We start from the raw sequence: 21,674 nt of genomic DNA on the forward strand, positions 1-21,674 counted from the left end.
TATATATATATATATATATCAAATTTGTCACTATCAACACCAAGTCAGATTCTTTGCAATTGCAAATCTACTTGGCAATAAAGCTTATTCTGATTCTGAGGTGGGGCAGCAGCTAGACTCCATCATACAGTTGGTTCTTAAATCATACAGTTTCCTCTTTTAAAACGTTGAAACGAGATATCAGAGGTGCTGTAGGAATGACTGATGTCTCCTCTAATCAGAACAAAGCAAAAAGTAGTGAAATCCCTTCCATTCTGGTAGATTAATGCACAATGTTGGTAAGTAGGCTAAAGGAAACTACCAATCAACCAGCTACTATCAATTTATTTTACTTGTGTTAATCTATAAAGAGCAGAACAACAAAAAGGCATTTGCACAAGAAAATTTGTAGTAAATCATTTTTACTTTAACACATACAATAGGACCAATCTAATGATAACTATATTAATCAAATTGTTTAAAAATGTTTTACTGCAGCATAGAATAACGTTTTTTTCTTCAAATGAAACCAATTAGGTAAAACTTCATATGTTTCATTGAAAATCTTAGAATTGGGGATTTATACATTAAAAACTGTGGTATTCCCCCTGTTTGTTTGAGGGTCTGCTCATCTTTCAGCTTCACCACAGAACTATTTGGAGGAGAAAAAAAAAAAAAAACACGGTGGTGGGTCCCAGTTAGCGTGACCTCCCTCTTACTGGATCAAACGTTAGTCAAACCAGCTAAACTGACGACAGATGGACAGCAGAGGTACCATGACCCAACGCTTTTTTATGGCTGCAACTTAGACAGCAGACCTTAATCTCCAGCAGCAAGAAGCTCATCGGACTCTCTGGAGGATCATCATAATTCATGTATAGGGATAGAAAAACAAGCTGTGTAATTTCCTAGAACTGATTTTGGTTTGCTCTCAGCAAATTACAGTTAATGTACTGTAGCAGTAAAATACCATTTGGGGTCTGGAGGTGCAATTTAATTTAAAGCAGGGACACAACCTAAACAGATTAAGAGTCCACTGGCTTTTGAAGGACATACACTCTTCACATGTCACAGATAAAAGGGCTTGAAATCTCTTGAAATGTAATTGCATACTGAAGTATAGAGGATGTCCTGTTGGTTTCCTTCCTCTAAAGCCTCTCAGCATTAACAGAAACATGATGCACAGAACGCTTTCCCCGTATGAATCAGGATCTCGCTGGCTTTTGTCGTTTACACGTATCGCATATCGATAGAGCCTTTGAGACGAGCTGGTTACCAGGATGCGAGCAGGTATTTACACAAACTTTTGCCAGAAACCATTTCTGTGGAGTTTTGATGGGAATTCAATGTCACAAGATGCCTGTTTTACAGGTGTCACTACTTCACTTTTAAGCCCAAGCTCTTTAGGATAATATGACCCATTGTTACTGGGAACAATGTGCCAACTTATCACTTACAAACATTACATGAGAAGGCAGTGACAGGAGCCCCAGAGAAATGTTTTAGAGTGCTTTGCTGATAAACTAAGGAAACCAAGTACATGTTTATGTTCTGTTTGAGTTTGCATGTATCGCTGGGCGAGGTGTTTTGTTATTTTAGCACAAAAACATCATCAAACATCATTTTTATCTTTTAGGTTTTATCCGTCCTTTAAATGTATCACAGTGTCTGACAGACTTACTACAACACATGTGCTAATTTCTGCATATTAAAGAATACTGATGTTTTGTCGTTGGGTAAGACACTTGACCAATGTATAGTTAAGTGCTTTAGCCAACTTGAAATAGCTCTATGTAAGTAGAGGACATCTACCATTTACCATGAATCCTCTTTCTTCATGACGGGCTCTGTTTTGGTGCTCACCTGGGCAATAGAGTAGTCAGAGGAATTTGCTGCCTGCAAGCCTTCGTTGCCAGAGATTCCCACTCCGACGTGAGCCGTTTGGATCATCCCTACATCATTAGCTCCGTCCCCAATGGCCAAAGTGATCACCTTCACTTGTTTCTTCACCATTTCAACTACCTCTGACTTCTGAAGAGGAGAAACTCTGAAAGAAAACAGGAAACTTTTCTTAATACCTACATGACCCACATTTAATAAGGCCATAGGTAGTGTTGCACCGATACCAGTATCAGGTTGGGCCCCGATCCAGCACTAAAATGGTGTACGAGTATCAACAAATAGGGCACCGATACCATTTTGAGAGCCAAATGTTTATTCAACTATTGTCACCCATTCCAGGTAGGCAATAAAAAGTTAAACTGGATTCACTTTGTATTAGTCTTTTTCCTGCTTCACAAAGGTAAGCAGCAGTTCGACAAAGCCAAAATGGCAATTATTTTACATACAAGTAGTCTGCAGTTCTTCATATATAAACACACACAGATGGTATCAGTATGGTATGGTATGGTATCGGTCAATACTGCACAGCTAGGTATCTGGTATCGGTATCAGGCCAAAAAATGGCATTGGCGCAACACTAGCAATAAGTAGCAATGTTTTCCCAGTATAATATTCACATTAAATGTTTATGTAGATTTCTTTTATTACTGTAGAAGAATCCTGCAGTGAAAAATAACTGAAATCACTTAATGACCCTTTTGACTAGGACTAATCATAAGATGACTAATTGTCTGACCTTCAGATAACTGAAAACACTCTTAATCACCAAGTAGCCATAACAACGCCTTCTGCTTTTGAAGTTTTCCCTGAGTGAAAAAGATTCAGCTTTTCTGACTACCTCTGAGCAGAATAAAAATAAAGGCAAAGGAAAAGGTTTCTATAGAAAAAAGCTGACATCTTTATTGACANCCCCAATGGCCAAAGTGATCACCTTCACTTGTTTCTTCACCATTTCAACTACCTCTGACTTCTGAAGAGGAGAAACTCTGAAAGAAAACAGGAAAACTCTTCTTAGTACCTACATGACCCACATTTAATAAGGCCATAGGTAGTGTTGCACCAATACCAGTATCAGGTTGGGCCCCGATCCAGCGCTAAAATGGTGTACGAGTATCAACACCGATACCATTTTGAGAGCCAAATGTTTATTCAACTATTGTCACCCATTCCAGGTAGGCAATAAAAAGTTAAACTGGATTCACTTTGTATTAGTCTTTTTCCTGCTTCACAAAGGTAAGCAGCAGTTCGACAAAGCCAAAATGGCAATTATTTTACATACAAGTAGTCTGCAGTTCTTCATATATAAACACACACAGATGGTATCAGTATGGTATGGTATGGTATCGGTCAATACTGCACAGCTAGGTATCTGGTATCGGTATCAGGCCAAAAAATGGCATTGGCGCAACACTAGCAATAAGTAGCAATGTTTTCCCAGTATAATATTCACATTAAATGTTTATGTAGATTTCTTTTATTACTGTAGAAGAATCCTGCAGTGAAAAATAACTGAAATCACTTAATGACCCTTTTGACTAGGATTGATCATAAGATGACTAATTGTTTGACCTTCAGATCACCGAAAACACATTTAATCACCAAGTAGCCATAACAACGCCTTCTGCTTTTGAAGTTTTCCCTGAGTGAAAAAGATTCAGCTTTTCTGACTACCTCTGAGCAGAATAAAAATAAAGGCAAAGGAAAAGGTTTCTATAGAAAAAAGCTGACATCTTTATTGACATCTTTATTGACAAAGATTGGCTTTATTTCAGTGGATAAAAGCAAAGCTGCAGGTTTATCCTCTTTATGTGTCAATTCTGACAAGAAAGATTGAAATACAGCGTATTTAGTCAAAAGGGAGCCTTCATGGAAAATGCTGTAACAATTAGCAAAGGTAATGCTGATGTAAGACGCTAAGGTAAGTTGGTCTGGGTAATAAATCAATGTCAAGATAATACGTGTTGATAATTTTCAATAATTCCACTTAAATATGATTCAAAACCACAAGGCATTCTGGAAGATGGAGGCACAGGGAAGGATTTAGCCACTTAACCTCTTACAGCCAAACTAGAATAAGTTGGTAGTAGGGCTGACGTAATTTTAAAGGTTAAATATGAAGCTTAAACAGGGTTAGGGTTGAAATTTTAATTCAGGCTTTTTTCATCAGTCCTTATTTTAAATAGTAAAAAAAAAGCAATTCAATAATATTGATATCGACTGATTAAAGGTTGATGTCGTTAAACGTCTTTCATCCTTACTGAACAGCCCTAAAGGTAAGTTTTAAGTAGTGAGCCACATGACTAAACTATAAGGGAAATCCTGGCTCAGTCCAAAGGTTCAGCAGAAGTATTACGCTTTCTAGAGCCAATGCAGTTAGCATAGGGACCTCCTGGTGTCCATAGCTGCCGCTAGGAGCAACAATTTTGCCCACAATCCCTTTGCACTACAGGATGTGTAAGCACAGCCCATCTCATGACGTTAAACAAAAAACATTATTTTATGGGGTCAGGATTCTGCCAAAAGTCCACACATTAATAAATAATCCTACTGTATGAGCAGAGCAGACATTTGAATTGCGAAAGCTTCCTGGAGAGGAAGCGAAATGTCTTCAAATCTTGGAAACCAAGTCCAGTGGATTTTTTTTTTTTACTTTACGGAACTCCTATGAGCAGTTTTAATTCATAAACTACTCCTTATGCACATGTTTAGCATGTTACATGTGCAAATATAGTCCAACAGGACCCCAACATGTCACACATAGTGTGACATAGAGTGCTTGTTCCTTTTCTGCACGTATAGTTTGAAGAAACCACAACCAGGGTTAGGAAGTCTGCCATTTTGGGTCAGAGGTCGATTTTTGGCAATCTTTCAATTTTGCTGACGTCGAACTTTAACTAACTCCTAGGAGTGTTGAGCCATCAGCTTCAAACTTGATGTGTATGCAGATAAGGCGTGTGAGATCTAAAGTCGAACCGTTTCTGTATGCTTCTGTCAACATGTCACTTTGAAGGCGTTACCCACCGCACAAAGCAACCCGCCTGTGATTGGCTACATTTCAGGAAATCCAGCCTCTTGAGACTGTACACTTCTTCCTATTAGCAAAGCAACTTCAGGCTAACCTCTTCTCTTTAAGAGTCGGAAGTTAGTAAGCAAAGTCATCATTGGACATAATATGGTCTGGATGAATACTGGATTCTGACTGGCTGTAGGGTGTCTGTTAAAAATAGTCACAGGACATCTACAAAAAAAGTTCAGGTCAAATAGCCCAATATTTGCTGCTAGCTAACACACAGCAGCCTAAAGTGACCCAAGTCCGATTTTTTTCCACATATGCAACCTGTATCTGATCTTTTCATGACAGTCTGAACAACATCAATCCGATTTTTCATACATATCTGATCTTTTAGAATGAAACCTGTGTCTGAACCTGTACAGCATTAATACTCAACAAAGTTCCTTCTTCTGCGTCTTGCCATATAGAAGTGGGAAGAAAAACCATGGCGGACGATAAAATTTACATCACGCAAGAAGATACATACCAATCTCTACAATAAATACTTCCGCAGTCATAGTATGAGGGTGAATAAAAGGCACACGTTTCGTGGTTAAGAACAATTTCTGTAGGGAAATGCCTACATTAAAAGAACTTATCATAAGAAGAAATTCCTAACAGCTTAAGTCAGCTAAGAACATTATTTACTTAGCAGCTGCTCAGACAGTTATTACCTGTTGCATGTTTTGTTTGAGAAACATGAGGACAACAGGGAGCAAACCTCTGCATGCTTATTTTTCCATCTGAACTCTTCTGTGCCAGGCAGGCCAGCTACTGACACTTCATGCATCAAGGGAAGCAAAGATCTGTCTACAGCTCCCATATGAAGTAATATACTCCACCCACTGGACATTTTTATGTCATTTGACTGGAGTCCAAATAGAAGGAGTCAAAGTATATTTACCGTTGCTGTGTTGACATCTGACCTCCAGTAAAAATCTACCCAATACATGCTGTATGAGTGTATGTGCGGTTTTCTTCAACGCATTAAAAGAAAATCAGCTGAGCCAAGTTTGATTTATACACGTTTTACATGTATTTTGTAGTTGCCTTCAACTTAAATCATCTTCTAGATTTGGTTTCACAGTTTTTAGGAGTATTTTTTCAGTTGATTGGTGTCAAAAAGGTCATAAAAGCAGACATTAAAAAGCAGGCATAAACTGCTCGTATATGAAACACATGACTTTAGATTTATATGACCTAAAATACTCGACATTAAAAAACACATATCCCAGTGCAAATAAATTGCATTTCTATCTTTAAAGTCTCTGAAAGATAACTTTCTAACGTTAAGAAATGTTCTTTCAATCGCTGGAGACGAAAATGAATAAATATTAAGTAGACTAATAATCATACGGTTAATGTGGAAAAGTAGGTCACTATCTTTTTTATTAACATTTTTATTCATTGAACAGTTTTTCTTATAGAGACTACAAATTTATTAGGACTCTTAAGGGATTGCAGTTTAAGCTGCTTTAATGTCTGTTGAGAGCTTTGTTGTCATAAATTTTGGAGTCAAGTTCCTACAGTGAAATATTATAGTAACTCGGGCCTAAATGGATAGCAACAGATTGATTGTGGATTGTTTTACATTTTAACTTCTGTTTCAGGTTTATTTTATTCCCTCAGAAGAAAATATTACCTGCAACAAATGACTGCTTTACAGGACAAGGCCAGGTCCAGAAAGTACTGGCGCACTCCGAACGTAAGAGCGTATTTAAGAGTCTTTCCATCAATGATGAGAGCAAAGTCGTTTTCCTTGTAGATGGCTTCTCCCAGCTGCCCACAGTGGTGGCTAAGGGTTTCACGTGTTGCCTGAAAGAGAGAAAAAAAGAGCATTTAACAATTATTGGTTTAATTAAACTATTTGTTTTTTTTTGTTACCTGATATTCAATGTATTTTGCTTAATTTTAAATAAACTTAATACTTTTTTGTTGCTTAATTTTAACTTAATTTAACTTAATACTTTTTTGCCCTGTAAGCTGCTGGTAACCTTAATTTCCGGAGGGAGTCTTCCCAAGGGATCAATAAAGTTCTGTCTAAGTCTAAGTCTTATATTTTTATGCTCTGACACGGAGTTAAGACTTTAAACCCATGCCTGGTTCACAAAGCAAGGGACTGGTGCCCCAATCTTGTGAGGTATCTTGTGTACTGTATAGGCTCTTGTGAGTTTTGCGTTTTTTATGTTTTTATTTTTTAAATCATTGTGTATGGAGTCTCTTAGGTTTTGAAAATCCCTTGACGATTTTTTAAAATATTGCCGTGTGACATAACAAATAACTGTTTGTGGGTGAATTACCTGGAAGCTTTCCTCACATAATGAACTAACAAACAAACAAAAAAAACATGCCAAAATACTAGATTCACCTTTGACTTTTTCCAACTTCTCTTTATACACTTTACTTAGATTTACATCATTTGTCCCTGATTTTAGTTCTCGGTTTTTGCTTCAAAAACTGCAGCAAAAAAAAGCCTATGCGGATATTATATACAGAATCTTCTTTGGATTAAAAATGCTGTTCTTTACATGACAGTTTCCTCATTAAATTAAGGATTTTTCAAACAATTGTATCAGGTAATAAAGGAGTAAGGCCACAGGTAGTAAAACAAACTTTATGAAAGCTTTCTTTGACTTGATCAAATACATTTCCAGTCATTCCAGCAGGGGTTATTTCACACTATATTCTAAAACCCAAATGTTCATTGTGATTTCAATATAGATTCTAATAAAGAAATGTCAGTGTAAATAAATATATACAGATATATCATTGAAATGTATTATAAGTAGTGTTGCGCCGATGCCATTTTTTGGCCCCGATACCGATACCCGATACCTGGCTGTGCAGTATCGGTCGATACCGATACCATAATAATGTAAAATAATTGCCATCATGGCTTTGTCAAGCTGCTGCCTACCTTTGTGAAGCAGGAAAAAATCTAATACAAAGTGAATCCAGTAGAACATTTATTGCCTACCTGGAATGGGTGACAATAGTTGAATAAACTTATGGCTCTCAAAATGGTGCCCTATTTGTTGGTACTCGCCGATACCGATACCACCATTTTAGGACAGTATCGGGGCCCCGTCCCATACTGGTATTGGTATCGGTGCAACAATAATTATAAGTGTATTTCAAGAAGTGAAAGTGATGGAAAACAGATTACAAATAAAATTTATTTCATGATTGTTTTGATATAATGTTGATGATTATGAATTACTAATAATGAAAATCAAACATTTTGATATTGTGGAAAAATTAAATATTAAAAACTCATCGTCTCCCACCCTAAGCAGCTAATTGCCTCCAGAAAACTGATTGGTGTCTTAATCTGGGTCGGTAGCTTTCACTGTCATGAAGAAGACTGCACACTGAACACATGTCCAAAAAGAAAGCTACTGTCATAATTCACAACAAGGGTTAGCCAGACCAGGTCATTGATAAAGGTGCGGTTGTAGCGAAGATAATTCATAAGTGGAGTGGAAAGAAACATTATAGGAAAAGGTACATCAGCAACAGCGATGAGAATAATTTGAGAATTTGGGAGAACTTCACAGGAAGTGGACTAAGGCTGGAGTCAGAACATCTAGAAGGCTTCTACACCCCACAGTCAACCCAGCTGTCCATCTAGATCTTTTAGAGGAGTTCACACTTCCTATTGCAGAGCAGCTTTACCTTGGTTTAGTCTTTGATAACTTTCTCAGTGTTTGTTGTTTTTTTACATGTAGCTTACCTGTATAAAATAGCAGTATCAGTACAGTTGAACACACACTGAATAGATGAAACATTATGACTGATGACCAGAGAAGTGAATGACATGGATTACCTCCAGATCATGGCATCCATTAGTCAGTAGGATGATTAGACAGTCAGAGAGAAAAACAGGCAAATGTACAGATTTGAGTGTTGATTGGGATGGCATGTGGCTAAACCTAACCCACTGTCTAAGGGGTGATCTGTTCATGCAGTGGTCAGTACTTATCAAGTGGTCAAAGTAGATGACTGTGGGGGCATTCCATGTGGGGATGTTGGAAAAAAGAAAACAGGATCTCAAACTATTTAAGAAGTGAATCCATATTTTGACAGAAAGATGTCAGATCAGTCAAGGTAATCATGGTGACGCCTGTCCACAGAAAAATAACAAAAACTAGGAGAATGGGCCTCAGAACTGGACCAAGAACTTAAAAGAAGGTTGCCTGATCCAACATATATTCCAAGAATATGGTGAGACGTGCGGAACATCAACTTCATATCCTAAAGGGCGTACTGTAAAAGATCAGCCACTGACATACTGATGCCTGATACCGCAGCACAACTTCAAGGGTTTGGTGGAGTCACAGGCTGCTTTGGTGGTGACTCTCCCTCAGTGGTTACAATCTTAGATCTGATCAGCGATACATGTGAACTGAAGGTTCTAGCACCAAGCCGCTGAGGAACATCTGCTTTCCATAAACTGGATGTTTATCATCATCTTCCATATTTATTACACACAGACTCAGGTCATGAGGTGATATCATTGATAACTTGTGGATGGATTCAGATATTGTAACATTATATCCAAAGATGAGCGAAAAGTGACGATGTAAAGATATAAATGTGAGACTGAAAGGACAGAGCGTTGAGGTCATTGCTGTTTCTTTCCTCTCCACAGATGGTGAAGATATTAGCAAACACAGCTTTCTGACAGGTAGTTGCCACACTTATTTTAACTAAGAAAATCAATAAAATAATAACCTAATGATAAATACATTTATATGGAATAAAAGCACATCTATAAATGTGTTATCAGTAAGGTGTTATAGAAATGGGAAGAGGAGAGAAATTGTGTTTGGTTGAACATATAAACAGATGCCCAAACAGCTGAAATCATTTAAAGAAATAATGCAGACCGTTTTCAGAAGTGAGGGAGGCAGGGGCCTGGCCTGGTGTGGAGGTCAGATATGTCAAAGCCTTTAGATTGCACCATGGGGACCGGGCAATTTTCCCATGGCATAACAAAACTGTGAAACCTCAGCTTAAGGGAAATATTTGGAGAGGGAGGCTTTACGTTTCACAAAGCGAGCCACGCAGACTGAGAGAGATGATGGATTAACAGGAGAGAAGCTGACTAGGAGGATACAAGCTAAGAGCAGCTGTGAGGATTTTACCATCCTGATGGGATCTATAAGCAGCTTGAGATGGTGAACGTCGGACAGGCGAAAGTTATCCCCCGGATATGTATCAAGGTCAGGGTACCAACAGGATTAGGTGTCTAAATCTGAGAACAACTGTTGGACCTGAGTTACCAGCATTTTTTGAGATCACATACTAGTCCATTAGCACTTTTGTATGAGGAAAAAAGCACTTTGTTAGGGACATTAGCAATCCATCAAAAAGCCTGATAAGCAACGTTTACAATTTCCTCAAGTACTTTGCTCATTTCCTCCCTTATTTCCACTGAGGAATTCTAGCACTAATGCAACACGTCTCCTGCTAAAGCCTCTTTGTTATGGCTATAATCACCAGTACAGCCTATGTGACGAGCTAGTGTTTGGTTTTGGAACAGGGTATGTGGTGGTCATTCAGAAATCCACAGGAGCTTCCCATAAAGACTGAGCTCCATTGTTGACATAGGCCTTGACTGATGCAGCCAACAGGACGTGCACATCATGATGTGGAATCTGGACGTTTGCTTGGATCATGTGTTATGTGTTCGGACTCAGAGGCCGACAACAAGACACTTAAATTAGAGATCGATTTTTTATGACATAGGTCCCAGTACATGTATGTGCATGTATGTGATTAACGTTTTGGAGTGGATTCTTTAGGCTGATATTGCTTTCTCTTCCTCCAATCATATGAAAAAATATGACACAAAAAGAATAAATGTTACAAAAGTTTCTATTTAAACAAAAAGATTGATTTTTTTTTAAATATTAAGAGAACATATTAACATTAAACAGCAAACAGAGGGAGCAGCAATGCATGCGCCTGACTTGATCTCCTGATATTTGCCAAAATTAAAGTATATCAGCCAGTCCAAGTATCTATCAACATCTAAATCAACCTCATTGAAAGTGCACAAATATACCAATTTCTTTTCAAATACACTAACCCTACCTAGTGCTGGTTCAAGTTTAATGAGGAACAAAAAACAAGTTCTCCCTTTATGCCCCCAAAAATAAATAAATCGATGTATAGGTGCTCGTATTCCTGCTAACCCCACAGCCTGGCCGTGTCTTAGTGAACATCGTTCTGTTTCTGAGTTTTAACAAACTGCCTTATGTAAGCATCTGTTGAACCACAGCAGAATGGGAGCTGACATTTCAAAGCGTCGGCCTGTTGGCTTCATGAATGCACCAACCCCACACTCTACCTGGGCCCCATTTATCACTCTTAACAGACGTCTGACAGAGTGAAGGCCGTCCGTCATCATCCAGAACACCACCCCTTCTAGCCGCCGCTTCATCCACATCCTGTAACCCCCCCTCATCTCTGTCTGACAAAGCAGAACACAGTGGAGTTTTGGCTTCAGCTGACAAGCTTAGCTTCTCCCCCTGAAACTGCAGGGACTCGCCCTTTTCAAACTCAGGAACAACAGACATGGCTCTCCTGCAGGGGGGTTAACAGACCTCACTGCTGGGTGTCTTAATGTTGAATGTGGATTTCAGGATGTGGGCTGGGTTCCTCTGGAAAGCACCCTATGGCCTCATCCTTAAATACAGAGAAAGCTCCAAGCAAAGAATAAATCAGGACAGTGAAGGATATTCTCACTGTTTCCAAAGTAAGGGACTTATTATTAGTACTTAACCTAAAAATGAATGCAGCCCTATTTCTATTTCCCCATTAAGCATGTAGTCCCTTTGAGTTTCTGAAATTCTGCAATTGGACTTCCAGTCCAAATGCAGTAATCTATTGATATTAAAGTCATTTATTGCTTATTTGACTAAGTTTTCTTAAAAAAAAAAAAGCATTGAACTCCAAAACCCAAATCATGCAGGTTTTATTTAGCCTGGTCATCTCTGACTGCTAGCCCTGACCAGTCCTACCTGCTCATTCAGATAAGCTTCAGTCTATGGTACTGATCTAACTAAATTAGCTAATTTCTGTAAAAGTAAGGTGTTAACAGTGTAATAGGAATACTAGAAATGTACAATATGTACACAGTACATTGAGGACATTTTCTACAACATGCTTAGGAGGGTATCCGTTTCATTCAGGCTGTGAGAGAGCGAGAGAGAGCAAGACTTTCAAGTAACACAAATGTCAAACAAAGGTACAGCACCAGGAATATTTTGAGCCTAGTTGTGATTTATTTTACATCATGCACACTACTCAATGAGAATTATATTTAAAAATTCTCCAAATAAGTTAAAACTGATTTTTCTTTTTAATTGAGCCTCTAAATCAGGGGTGTCAGAGTGGTTCCAGAAAGGGCCGTGTGGCTCCAGGTTTTCTTTCCAACCAAACAATAGCACGCCAGACTCCATTCATCTCATCAAGTCATCATGTTCAAATTGGACTAACTTGATGAGATGACTGGAGTCTGGCGTGCTATTGTTTGGTTGGAAAGAAAACCTGCAGCCACACGGCCCTTTCTAGAACCACTTTGACACCCCTGCTCTAAATGGTCACTTATTTCTGAAAAACTGGTCATCCTCCTGCAGCAGTGTGCAGCAGTGAGCTTGACGCAAATATTTTTGATTTATGCTCAACATTGAAGCTTGTTCTATGCTGTGTTATTCCACACCATAACGCAAGAAGGACAATCACAAACCAGCTGTGGGTCTAGATACCACCGAGGTGGTGAGGAAGTGGGGGAAAGTTTGTAGAACAACGGAGGGACATGAGGGCGAAAAAGAGCGGGGATCCAGGTGGAAAAAGGGTCCCAGCGCACCTCGCTCTTCTAGCTGGTCCATCTTCTCGAATCCACAATGGCGGTCGTACAAACCGAACAAGCCAGTAACGTACCAAACAGGAAATACATATAGTGTACAAACACGCAGACGGCCTGGTTTCTGAGTGTAAACCAGCCTTTAGTCTAAACATTTAGTTGACTTGATGGATATTAACATGAAAGTAGCCAGTATCAAAAGTAGCCTGGGTTACGATAGGTAAGTGCTAAGGCAGAAGCTGGAGATTCACAGAGTCTTATCAGTTAACTGGATTTGGAAACATCACTAGTCTCTTAAAAAATGTCAGACTTCTGGTAATGTTAGCTGAGCTAATGGCCCTTTCAGACAGGACACAGTTTGGGTTGGTGGCTGGTTGTTCACTCTCTTGGTGGTCAAGACAGTTTAGGAAATTTAGTCACACACGTTTTGAGATCTTCTTCATTTTGCTTCCTGGTTTTTCCATGGCTGGATGGCCCAGTTTCTATTGGTTGCATGTGTATTTCTCAATATAGATCAACTTTGACCGTGGTGCAAGCTTGCTCACACTCAACAAATGGTGAACCACTCCAGCTCAGCTAGAGCTATGGAAAACTAAAGTGTTTCAGGGCACAGTGGCGCATGTGTCGCTGAAAGGTCCATAACTGTGCAGATGGCTAAAATAAGATACTATTTTATTTGGAGCAAAGATGCAGATAAAAGATGCAGAAGAGTAGCTCTCAGGGACAGACATTTGACCCCATTTTGACCCCATAAGTATTTTATTTTAAAATAATATTTAAATTCTGGTTTACAGCATCTGCTATTTTGAAAAGTAGTTTTAAACCTCTCTTATAATAAAGTTAATAATTAGAGACACTGTAAAAGAAGGTCAAATCGTTACAAAACCTGAGATTATCAGTAAATAATTCTGTTTGCATCACCTCTGGTTTGAACTATGCTTCTTAAAAACCAAGTAAAAGAGATACGACAATCAAAAGCAAGTGTTAGAGTTCAACTGTAAAAAAAAGAAAAAAAAAAGAAAAAAATATTTTAATTTGTTATGATCAAACACAAATCCCAGCCTACTTACGTTCAGACTGTCTTCGTTGATGACCAGCATGCCCATGTTCTTTGTAAGAAGTTTGCAGGAATGTCCTATAGTTTCACAGAAAAAGATAACAGGTTAATTTAAACATTTTTTATATATATGATGAGACCAAATGGTCAGAGAGAGTTTAACTTATGTCATAAAATGCACAAAAAACATAAAACTACAAAAGGAAGAAAATCAAACAGGCAGTAAAAATCTAAATGCTACAGCTAGCTGAGAGCTCCAGTCTTAGGACATGACTAATGAGTTTGGTTTACAAGAGTTTGTCAGTTTCCTGTTTGAACCTGCAGTTACAACTCTGGGTTACCCAACATGGCTCTCTGGGGAGCCTCTCCTCAGCTCTTGGCCGGGACACAGACTCAGGGTCACCAGCTAGTGGTGGATGGAGCCTGTCATTGGGAGGGGGTCGGAGCAGAAATGCTTTATGAACCAATACTGAAGCCTTCATTTAGCGCTGTAGCAGTGTGAGAGGGCTGCCATCTGTGGCATAACCACACGCATATTTGTGGGCTTCAACACTTCACTTCTGTCTGGAAAGAGATTTTAGTGTTTTCTTAAACAGGGTTTCTACATAACCTGTCCTGAGTGAATACCTGGGTGGTTTTCTCAGAGAGAGAAAATGAAATAAGCATATGAATAAAAGACAGTTTAACAACATTGTACACACACAGAGGAAATGAACATGTTTCTCCTCCAGAGTTACACCCTAACAGGCTGGGGTCTGGAGTCTGGCCGATTGTTTTGTTAAGTGCAAAGGTGAAAACGACCAAAAACTTGCAGAAACGTGGAAAACGTCTCCTCATCTCAACGCTGCTTCTGTTCCCTTACCCCCCTCCCCCCTCGTCAATCCCTGACGCAGCCCTTCCGCCTAACGTGTTTACCTTTTAGCTCATTGCATTTTTTTTTTCCCCTTTCCGTTTTTATATACGAGCTTTCTCAGTCCCAGCCGGAACTAAAGATGGTTCCCACAGGCCTCAAGGAATGTGCAACAGACCCATGTCACAGTGACCTCCCTGCTGCACAGGAAGCAACACTTAATGCAGGGTCTTAACTAAATAGTATCGACTGAACTTTGACATTTTGTTGCATTGCAACCAGAAACATTCATGTATTTTATTGTTATTGTATTTGATAGACCAACTTGATGCATCAAGACCGTAAAGTTGACAAAATAGCTCAAGCTCAGTCATATTGGACTAAGTCTGACAGTTATGAGATGGCCAATTTAGACCTAAACTTTTACTCATAAGTTTAGTCTAACAATAAATCTACAGGCAAACAGACTGCAGCTAAAATAAGCCCCATTATTAAACAGGCTACTCCCGTGTAGCAGCATTAAGTAGTGCTTTTATCACTAAACGGTAACTGCATCAAACCTCCCGATAAATGTTCCATTAATTATCCATCTCACCATCAGTTCTGATCAGCTTCTCTGTCCCCAGGGAACGGCACCCACATAGCATGATGCTGCCACCACCTTGGATTTTATTATTGGGTAAAAGATTCAATGGGACTGAATACAAAAACATGTATCAGTTTAAAGAAAACTGCATTAAGTAATCAGCAGGTGTAACCTGGTTCCTTTAGGAAGGAAAGAAGCTTAACCTAACAGTAGGAAAGGAACTTGTACTTCATTACGGATGGAGAAAAAGTCTTTATTTTTTGTCTCTTTGCTAAGGTGAATGATCAAACCACTGGTTAAACTGGTGAAGGATTCTTTTTAATATATGCAGCATTATGTGCCAACAGCTCACAGGGTAGAAGCAGGGGTTTCTTCAGAGACCTTGCTCTTTCAAACTCCTTTACGTTAGGTTAGGATAAACTTAGCTTTAGAAGAGTTATTTTATAACTAATTAGTCACTTATGTGGATTAGGCTTCATCTGACTTAAAACAAATCCTGAGCTACAGAATAAGTTTATTTGGAATATTGGATGGTGTATGATTACACTGGCTGTGGAATAATGTTTCAACGAGGAAAACTGTTAAAAACAACATAAACACTGGGCAGAGATTTTAAAGAGCAGCTCTGCCAAAAGTCGGAGCTGTGAAAACACTCCTCGTGAGCAGCAGCCTCAGCTGAGCCCCTTTACATCTGGGCACAGTGGGCACAAAAGGCTGATTCAGCCAAGACTCAGTGGTGGCTGCAGCTGCACATGGACCCACTTATCATATCTATTTTTCTACACTTAATGCTGTGAAGTCGGCTCTGTTCAAGGTCGATCCACTTTGGTAGTCATGCAACTCTGAAAAGTAATTCCAGTAGGGCTAAAACGATTAATCGTGATTAAACGATTATTGAAATAACCGTCAACAAATTTTGTAATCGATTAATCGTTGAGTATAGAGAGTATAAAACATGTCTTTAGCTTAAAGGGCAACCCACTCAAATGAGTTATTGTTTACCGAAATGGTAAAAAAAATATGAAGACATTTTGCATTCAAGATAAAAACCCTTTTCCTCTATTGATTACTTTTATCCAGAAGTCTTGATTTAACTTCTGTGTAAAATCTTCTTTAAGGAACCTTTTGTCATCTGGTTTTTTCATCAATTAATGGAAAAAGAATAAACAAATGAATTGATTAGCAAACTAGTTGTTAGTTGCAGCACTAAAATCCCGGGCAAAGAAGGTGATGGACTACAGATTGAAACAGGTCAGGCAGCTTTAGGCTGTTTACCCTCTGGATAACATCTAGAGCGGTGAAATCTCAGAGAGTGCATATGCATGTTATTTATTTTGCATCGGTGTAGAGAGCTCATTCATCATTCTGTAACAGATGCTTTCATTAAAGGTGTGTGACGGGGCAACATTGAGTCTGTCAGGAGTTTATCATGCTGGGTGAGGAATGACCACAGCGCTGAGTGGAGCACCTGGATGGGGGACGTGCACAAACAAGGCGCAAAGTGTGTCCCAATGCAGAAACATCAACAGGAAAAAACAGCGTCTGTAATCCAAACTGCAACCTTTTCTTTTTTTTAAAGTCCCTGTACAAGCATAAACTTCTCAGTTATTTAACTAAATTTGTTATAAGAGCGATACAAACGATAAATGACTTGCTTTTGTAATTTAATCTGAACAGTGGACATGGTTTTGGACATCCTTAACATCGTTACAATCAGACTGATGCAAAGGATCACAACAGAAATACAAAACTTAAGAGATTTAAGAAAAACAAACATTTTTTTTAAAGAAAACCTGCTCGCCACTAATCATTTATGGGAAACGGCAAACCATGGCAGACGAGACCAAAACCAGGGATTTTTTGGCATACATGTAAAACACAGTTAGCGGCAGAGAGCTAGCGCTGCACGTCATTGATTACAACATCCCCTTTATGAAGCTGCGCGGCCTGTTGGGATGCATTCCTAAAGCAGCAGCAGAGAGACTGCTCAGCTATGATGGGAAGATGAATGGAACTGAACAGGGAGAGGACAACTGGAAGAAAATCTTAAGATCAAAGCCTGTTTATTTAGGCCTAAAGGACTGTCCTGGTAAAAGTCCAGACATGAAGACATTGAAAATCGATGTTCACAGACGCTCTCCATTCAATCTGACGAAGCTTAAGTGGTTTTCTGATGAAGGTTGGACAAACATGTCAGTGTTAAGCTGGTGTAGACATGCAAGGAAAGACTTGGAGCTCCAACTGGTCTACAAAGTATTGCCTCACATGTACAGCAAACCCTTTACCTCTCTACTTCTTACTTTGATCGTACTTTGCATTGGTTAAAAACCCATTAAAATACATTCAAAGATCATAAATACCTTTGCAGGAGAACTATAGATGACTTTACTGTGCATGTGTTAACAATTCAAGCAGCGGTTCCTCATTATAAAGCTGGTAGCAGAGCCTAGTTTGTATGAGGCTTAAGTAGAGGCTTTCCTCTGTGTACAAGCAGTTGTTTTCAGTGAATTAAAACAAACTCTGCTGCAGAGCTTGTTTACAAACTGCACCTTGGATTGTTTTATTGGCGCACAGCACGCTAGTTTAGACGTCAAAACACAGAGCGGCGAAATGAAATACGAGGCTGAAAGGATAGAAAGGGTTCTGCTGTAGCTCACCGATATTGATGGCCGTTTCCTGTTTGTCCCCCGTCAGGATCCAGATCTTAATATCAGCTTTCATTAGCGTCTCGATAGTTTCGGGTACTTTATCTTGAAGCTTGTCTTCTATCGCTGTGGCCCCCAGGAGCTGCAGGTTCTAACACACAGAAGGTCAGGAAATACATCAGTAAATGACGGCATTAAAGAGCTTATGTATAAAAAAAGGAGTACTTTCCTTTGTCATTTGCGTTTGTAGAAAAACCACAGTGGGCTTTTTAGGTGGTTTTGGGTCAATTTCTGAGCTCATTTTTCCGCCTCACACAAGCAGGCCTATAAACATACTTGGCTGCTTTCTCAGGAAACTCTGCGGCTCTTTGGGTTTGGTTATAGACTTGTAAGGGCTCATCACAGGGGCAAAGATTTGAAAAGAGCCAGGGGCACAGGGGAGACAAGCCAGCAGCAGAGGAAAGGCCAGGAAAGCCATTTAAGGCGAGACCTGAGCCCAAGTAGTAATAGCCCAAAGTATTGATGCTTACTTTAATGACCGGGAAACAAATATGCTTGATTAGCCGACAAACTTCCCCGTCGTAAAAGATTTATAGAATCTATGAGGCACTAAGAAGATTCTGCCTCCAATCAAAGCTGCACTGAAGCAGTTATTTAAGCACGAGGAGACCGAACCAAGAACAGAGTGTAGTTAATGGAAGGAACATGATACTTTTCAATATTACTGCATTCTAAATAAAAAAAAAATTCTTTTTAAATTCATTCCGAGGATTGTTATGTTTTTCAGCATAATGGCTTAAATAAATAACGTATCCAGGCAGGTTAGTGTACTTGATTATTATTGGAAATGTACTTTCTAACTCTTCCAAAAATTGGACGGCAGCTCTGTTTCGCCCCCTTGTGGATTTAATGTGCATAAAGTGGAGGTGTGGGTGGGTGGGCGTCCAGGAGCAGCAGTGAACCTCAACAGCCCTGGGTAGCCGCAGTGCCACACTCGCCTCATTAGGCAGCACGCATTACACTTTCCTTTTTGGAAGCTTTCATGTTTGGTTCATGATTGATTGCCTCCATTAGTTTTGGGTAGCGCCAAGCAGCCATGAAGAGGAGCCAAAAGGCTGATTTACAACGGCAACTTCCTGTGTTTAAGCAAGGCTTTCACACAGACCAAACCTTACAGCATGGCCTGCCTCTAAAAGAAAAAAAAAATAATAACAACCTTGGAAACACTTTAGAAGCTTTGAATCACTGCAGGTATACCTACATCTACCACCTTAAAATATTCTCTACATTCATTTGAACCACATGTGCAAATTTATAAAACCCTTGTTGTAGTAAACATTTAACAACATAAGCATATTATTTTTACACAAAAATCGAGCCTTTTATTTGAGCACATTTACTCCCTCTGTTTTTTTATGTAAAAGAATGGACCCATGTGCTTAGGTTAAACTGGCTGAAATAAAGCTTTTAGACAACAAATACTGTAGGTGTCTGGTAAAAAACAAAGCATGCAAGTGTTGATAATACCCATGTGTTCAACATTAAGCATAGAAAAGAATCTAAGCTGGTTGGGCGTTCTGCCGAAAAAAAAAGTTAAATCTCCAAATGGGTCATTGTTGGGTCATCCAAACCTGTGAATTATTAATGGAATGATCGGGATTCCAGAGACCAGAAAGATTGGTCTACAATTTCCCCAAAGTAAGGGCACATTCAGGAGCGGGGCAACAGAAGTGGTTCTAACGATTTGACAGGCATGATTATGGTGATTTCAGAGAAAATCGCTTTTCTATCTTCTCTCTATGCAATAACCCATCAGGATGGATGTGGTTAGGAGGCAGGATGAAGGAGGGAAGTAGAGATTTAGCTTTTTAAAAATCAAAATGGAGGATACAAAAAATAATCTTGACAAAGAATGTAGTTATGCTTTTAGGATGCTTGTGGATGGCTTTAAAAAAGCTGTTTCAGTTTAGCACTTTAAAGGACTGTTAAATCATTGATTACTTGTCCTCCTCCATAGTTAAACAGCTAGCACTGGCCATCCGCCTCCTCTGCACAGCTGAGGTGCTTCATCTGTCTGGCGTCTTCCTCAGATCTCCTGCTCTCAGCTGCAGAGAGGAGCGGGGCCACCTCTGGTGCTCTCTCTACGGGCTACAGAACCCAAATGTGGCAAGTTCTTTAATGGAATCATGTTCGATGTGAACACACCCTAAAAGATGACAAAGCACTGTCCTCTGAACAAAAAGGTTGTGAAAACTATAAGCTACATGGATGCTAATAACTGGAGGCATAGGTGACATTTTCTTATTATAATAGGTGAGATTTTCTTATTATAATTCCTTATAGGCCACTGCAATAAAAGAAAATTGTGTCTTAATTTAAGGTTAGTCCCTGCTTTTAAGCAACAGCTGTCATTGATCATTGATTAACAGTGGCTGTTCGGTTCGGTGCACATAGGAGGTCACATTAACAGACCTGTCTGATAAAAACAGTCTGAGGGCGTTTCTATCTGCAAACCTTCTCAATCAGCTCGTAGCTCTCCTCTAGTTTCAGGGCTCTGTTCTGGATGGAGGTGCTAGCTCGGTGGTGGAGCTCCAGCCAGTGCTGATAGGATGACTCGCTGATGTCTGCCACTGCAAAGCACAGAGTGCGCAGGCCTGGAGGGGAAGAAACAGAATCACACAGGTCAAACAATAAGACTTCTAAATGTTTAACATGGAGTTCTCTAGTTAGAGGCAGTTTGCAAATAAATAACAAAAAAAGTAATTTATCCACCTTATTGAAGTGGGTTATTTGTGTTTATATCAGATTTGCTTTTCATTGTGTTTCATTCACAACATTTCATAGTAGTGGGCTGCCATTGTGCAGCGCTCAGGGAGCAGTGTGGCATTCTGTTGGAGTGGGGCTCGAACTCAGAACATCTGGATTCCAAGCTCTATGCCCCAACCCATTGGCCACCACTCCCCCCCCCCCCCCCCCAAAAAAAAAAAAAAACACGTGCTAAAAAACACTAAATATAAACAACTAAAGAAAAAATTATTCTTTATCAAGAATCTAAACTATAAATATAAAGCCATGAAGAATATCAGAGCACCAAGGTTTATTGTGGATGCAGATGGAGCACAGCAGCTGCAACCAGATAGACATACACTGAATTAAATAATAAATCATGACCTCCTTTTCTCTCCAACATTAGAACGATCTGCAGTTTTCCTGTTTTTAATAAGTTAGCATTAGTTCAATTATTACACTAGAATCCTGAGGCTTTTACAAAACTCATTTACACACTTTTTCTTTGTATATGAGAGATGCCTTTAAAAATCCATGGCTTAAACTATTTATTCTTGTTTATATATACTTTTATTATTTCAACGACTTCTCTGTAAGACAGTATTCCATAAACATCCATTAATTAAGACCTCTAGTTTTCAAGCTAATGCCTCTAAAATGCTGCTTTAATATTTCCACATGATGAAATTTATTCTGTAAAGTGCACCATTCTCTCCAACATCGAAACTATCACACATCATCGTACTTCTGTCTGGACTGTTAAGTCTTACCATCTTCCTTCTCCTTTTCTATAAGAATTGATGGCCATTAATAACAAAAAACTCTCATTTAGGTTTCATCAGACCGAAAGGCATGTTTCAAAAACTCCCCAGAGTGCATTCCTTTCATAGTAGCCTTTGATGGAGCGGGTCTCACTGAACTTCGGATGACTCCAGCTGTATTA

General features: G+C 39.2%; 1 protein-coding gene across 2 annotated transcripts in view; it reads right to left on the minus strand.

Moving 5' to 3' along the window:
- Positions 1–21,674, minus strand: part of atp8a1 (ATPase, aminophospholipid transporter (APLT), class I, type 8A, member 1) — a 119,864-nt gene that overhangs the window by 39,617 nt on the left and 58,573 nt on the right. For both annotated transcript variants that reach the window (XM_015393049.1, XM_015393048.1), the window contains 5 exons: positions 20,459–20,598; positions 17,957–18,095; positions 13,877–13,941; positions 6,576–6,748; positions 1,843–2,026 (listed from right to left, as the gene is read on the minus strand). In XM_015393049.1, the coding sequence (XP_015248535.1) occupies positions 1,843–2,026; positions 6,576–6,748; positions 13,877–13,941; positions 17,957–18,095; positions 20,459–20,598 (701 nt within the window). The remainder of the gene's footprint in view (positions 1–1,842; positions 2,027–6,575; positions 6,749–13,876; positions 13,942–17,956; positions 18,096–20,458; positions 20,599–21,674) is intronic.

The sequence above is a fragment of the Cyprinodon variegatus genome, unplaced genomic scaffold (assembly GCF_000732505.1).
Source record: "Cyprinodon variegatus isolate N-32 unplaced genomic scaffold, C_variegatus-1.0 Scaffold622, whole genome shotgun sequence".
Taxonomy (NCBI): Eukaryota; Metazoa; Chordata; class Actinopteri; order Cyprinodontiformes; family Cyprinodontidae; genus Cyprinodon; species Cyprinodon variegatus.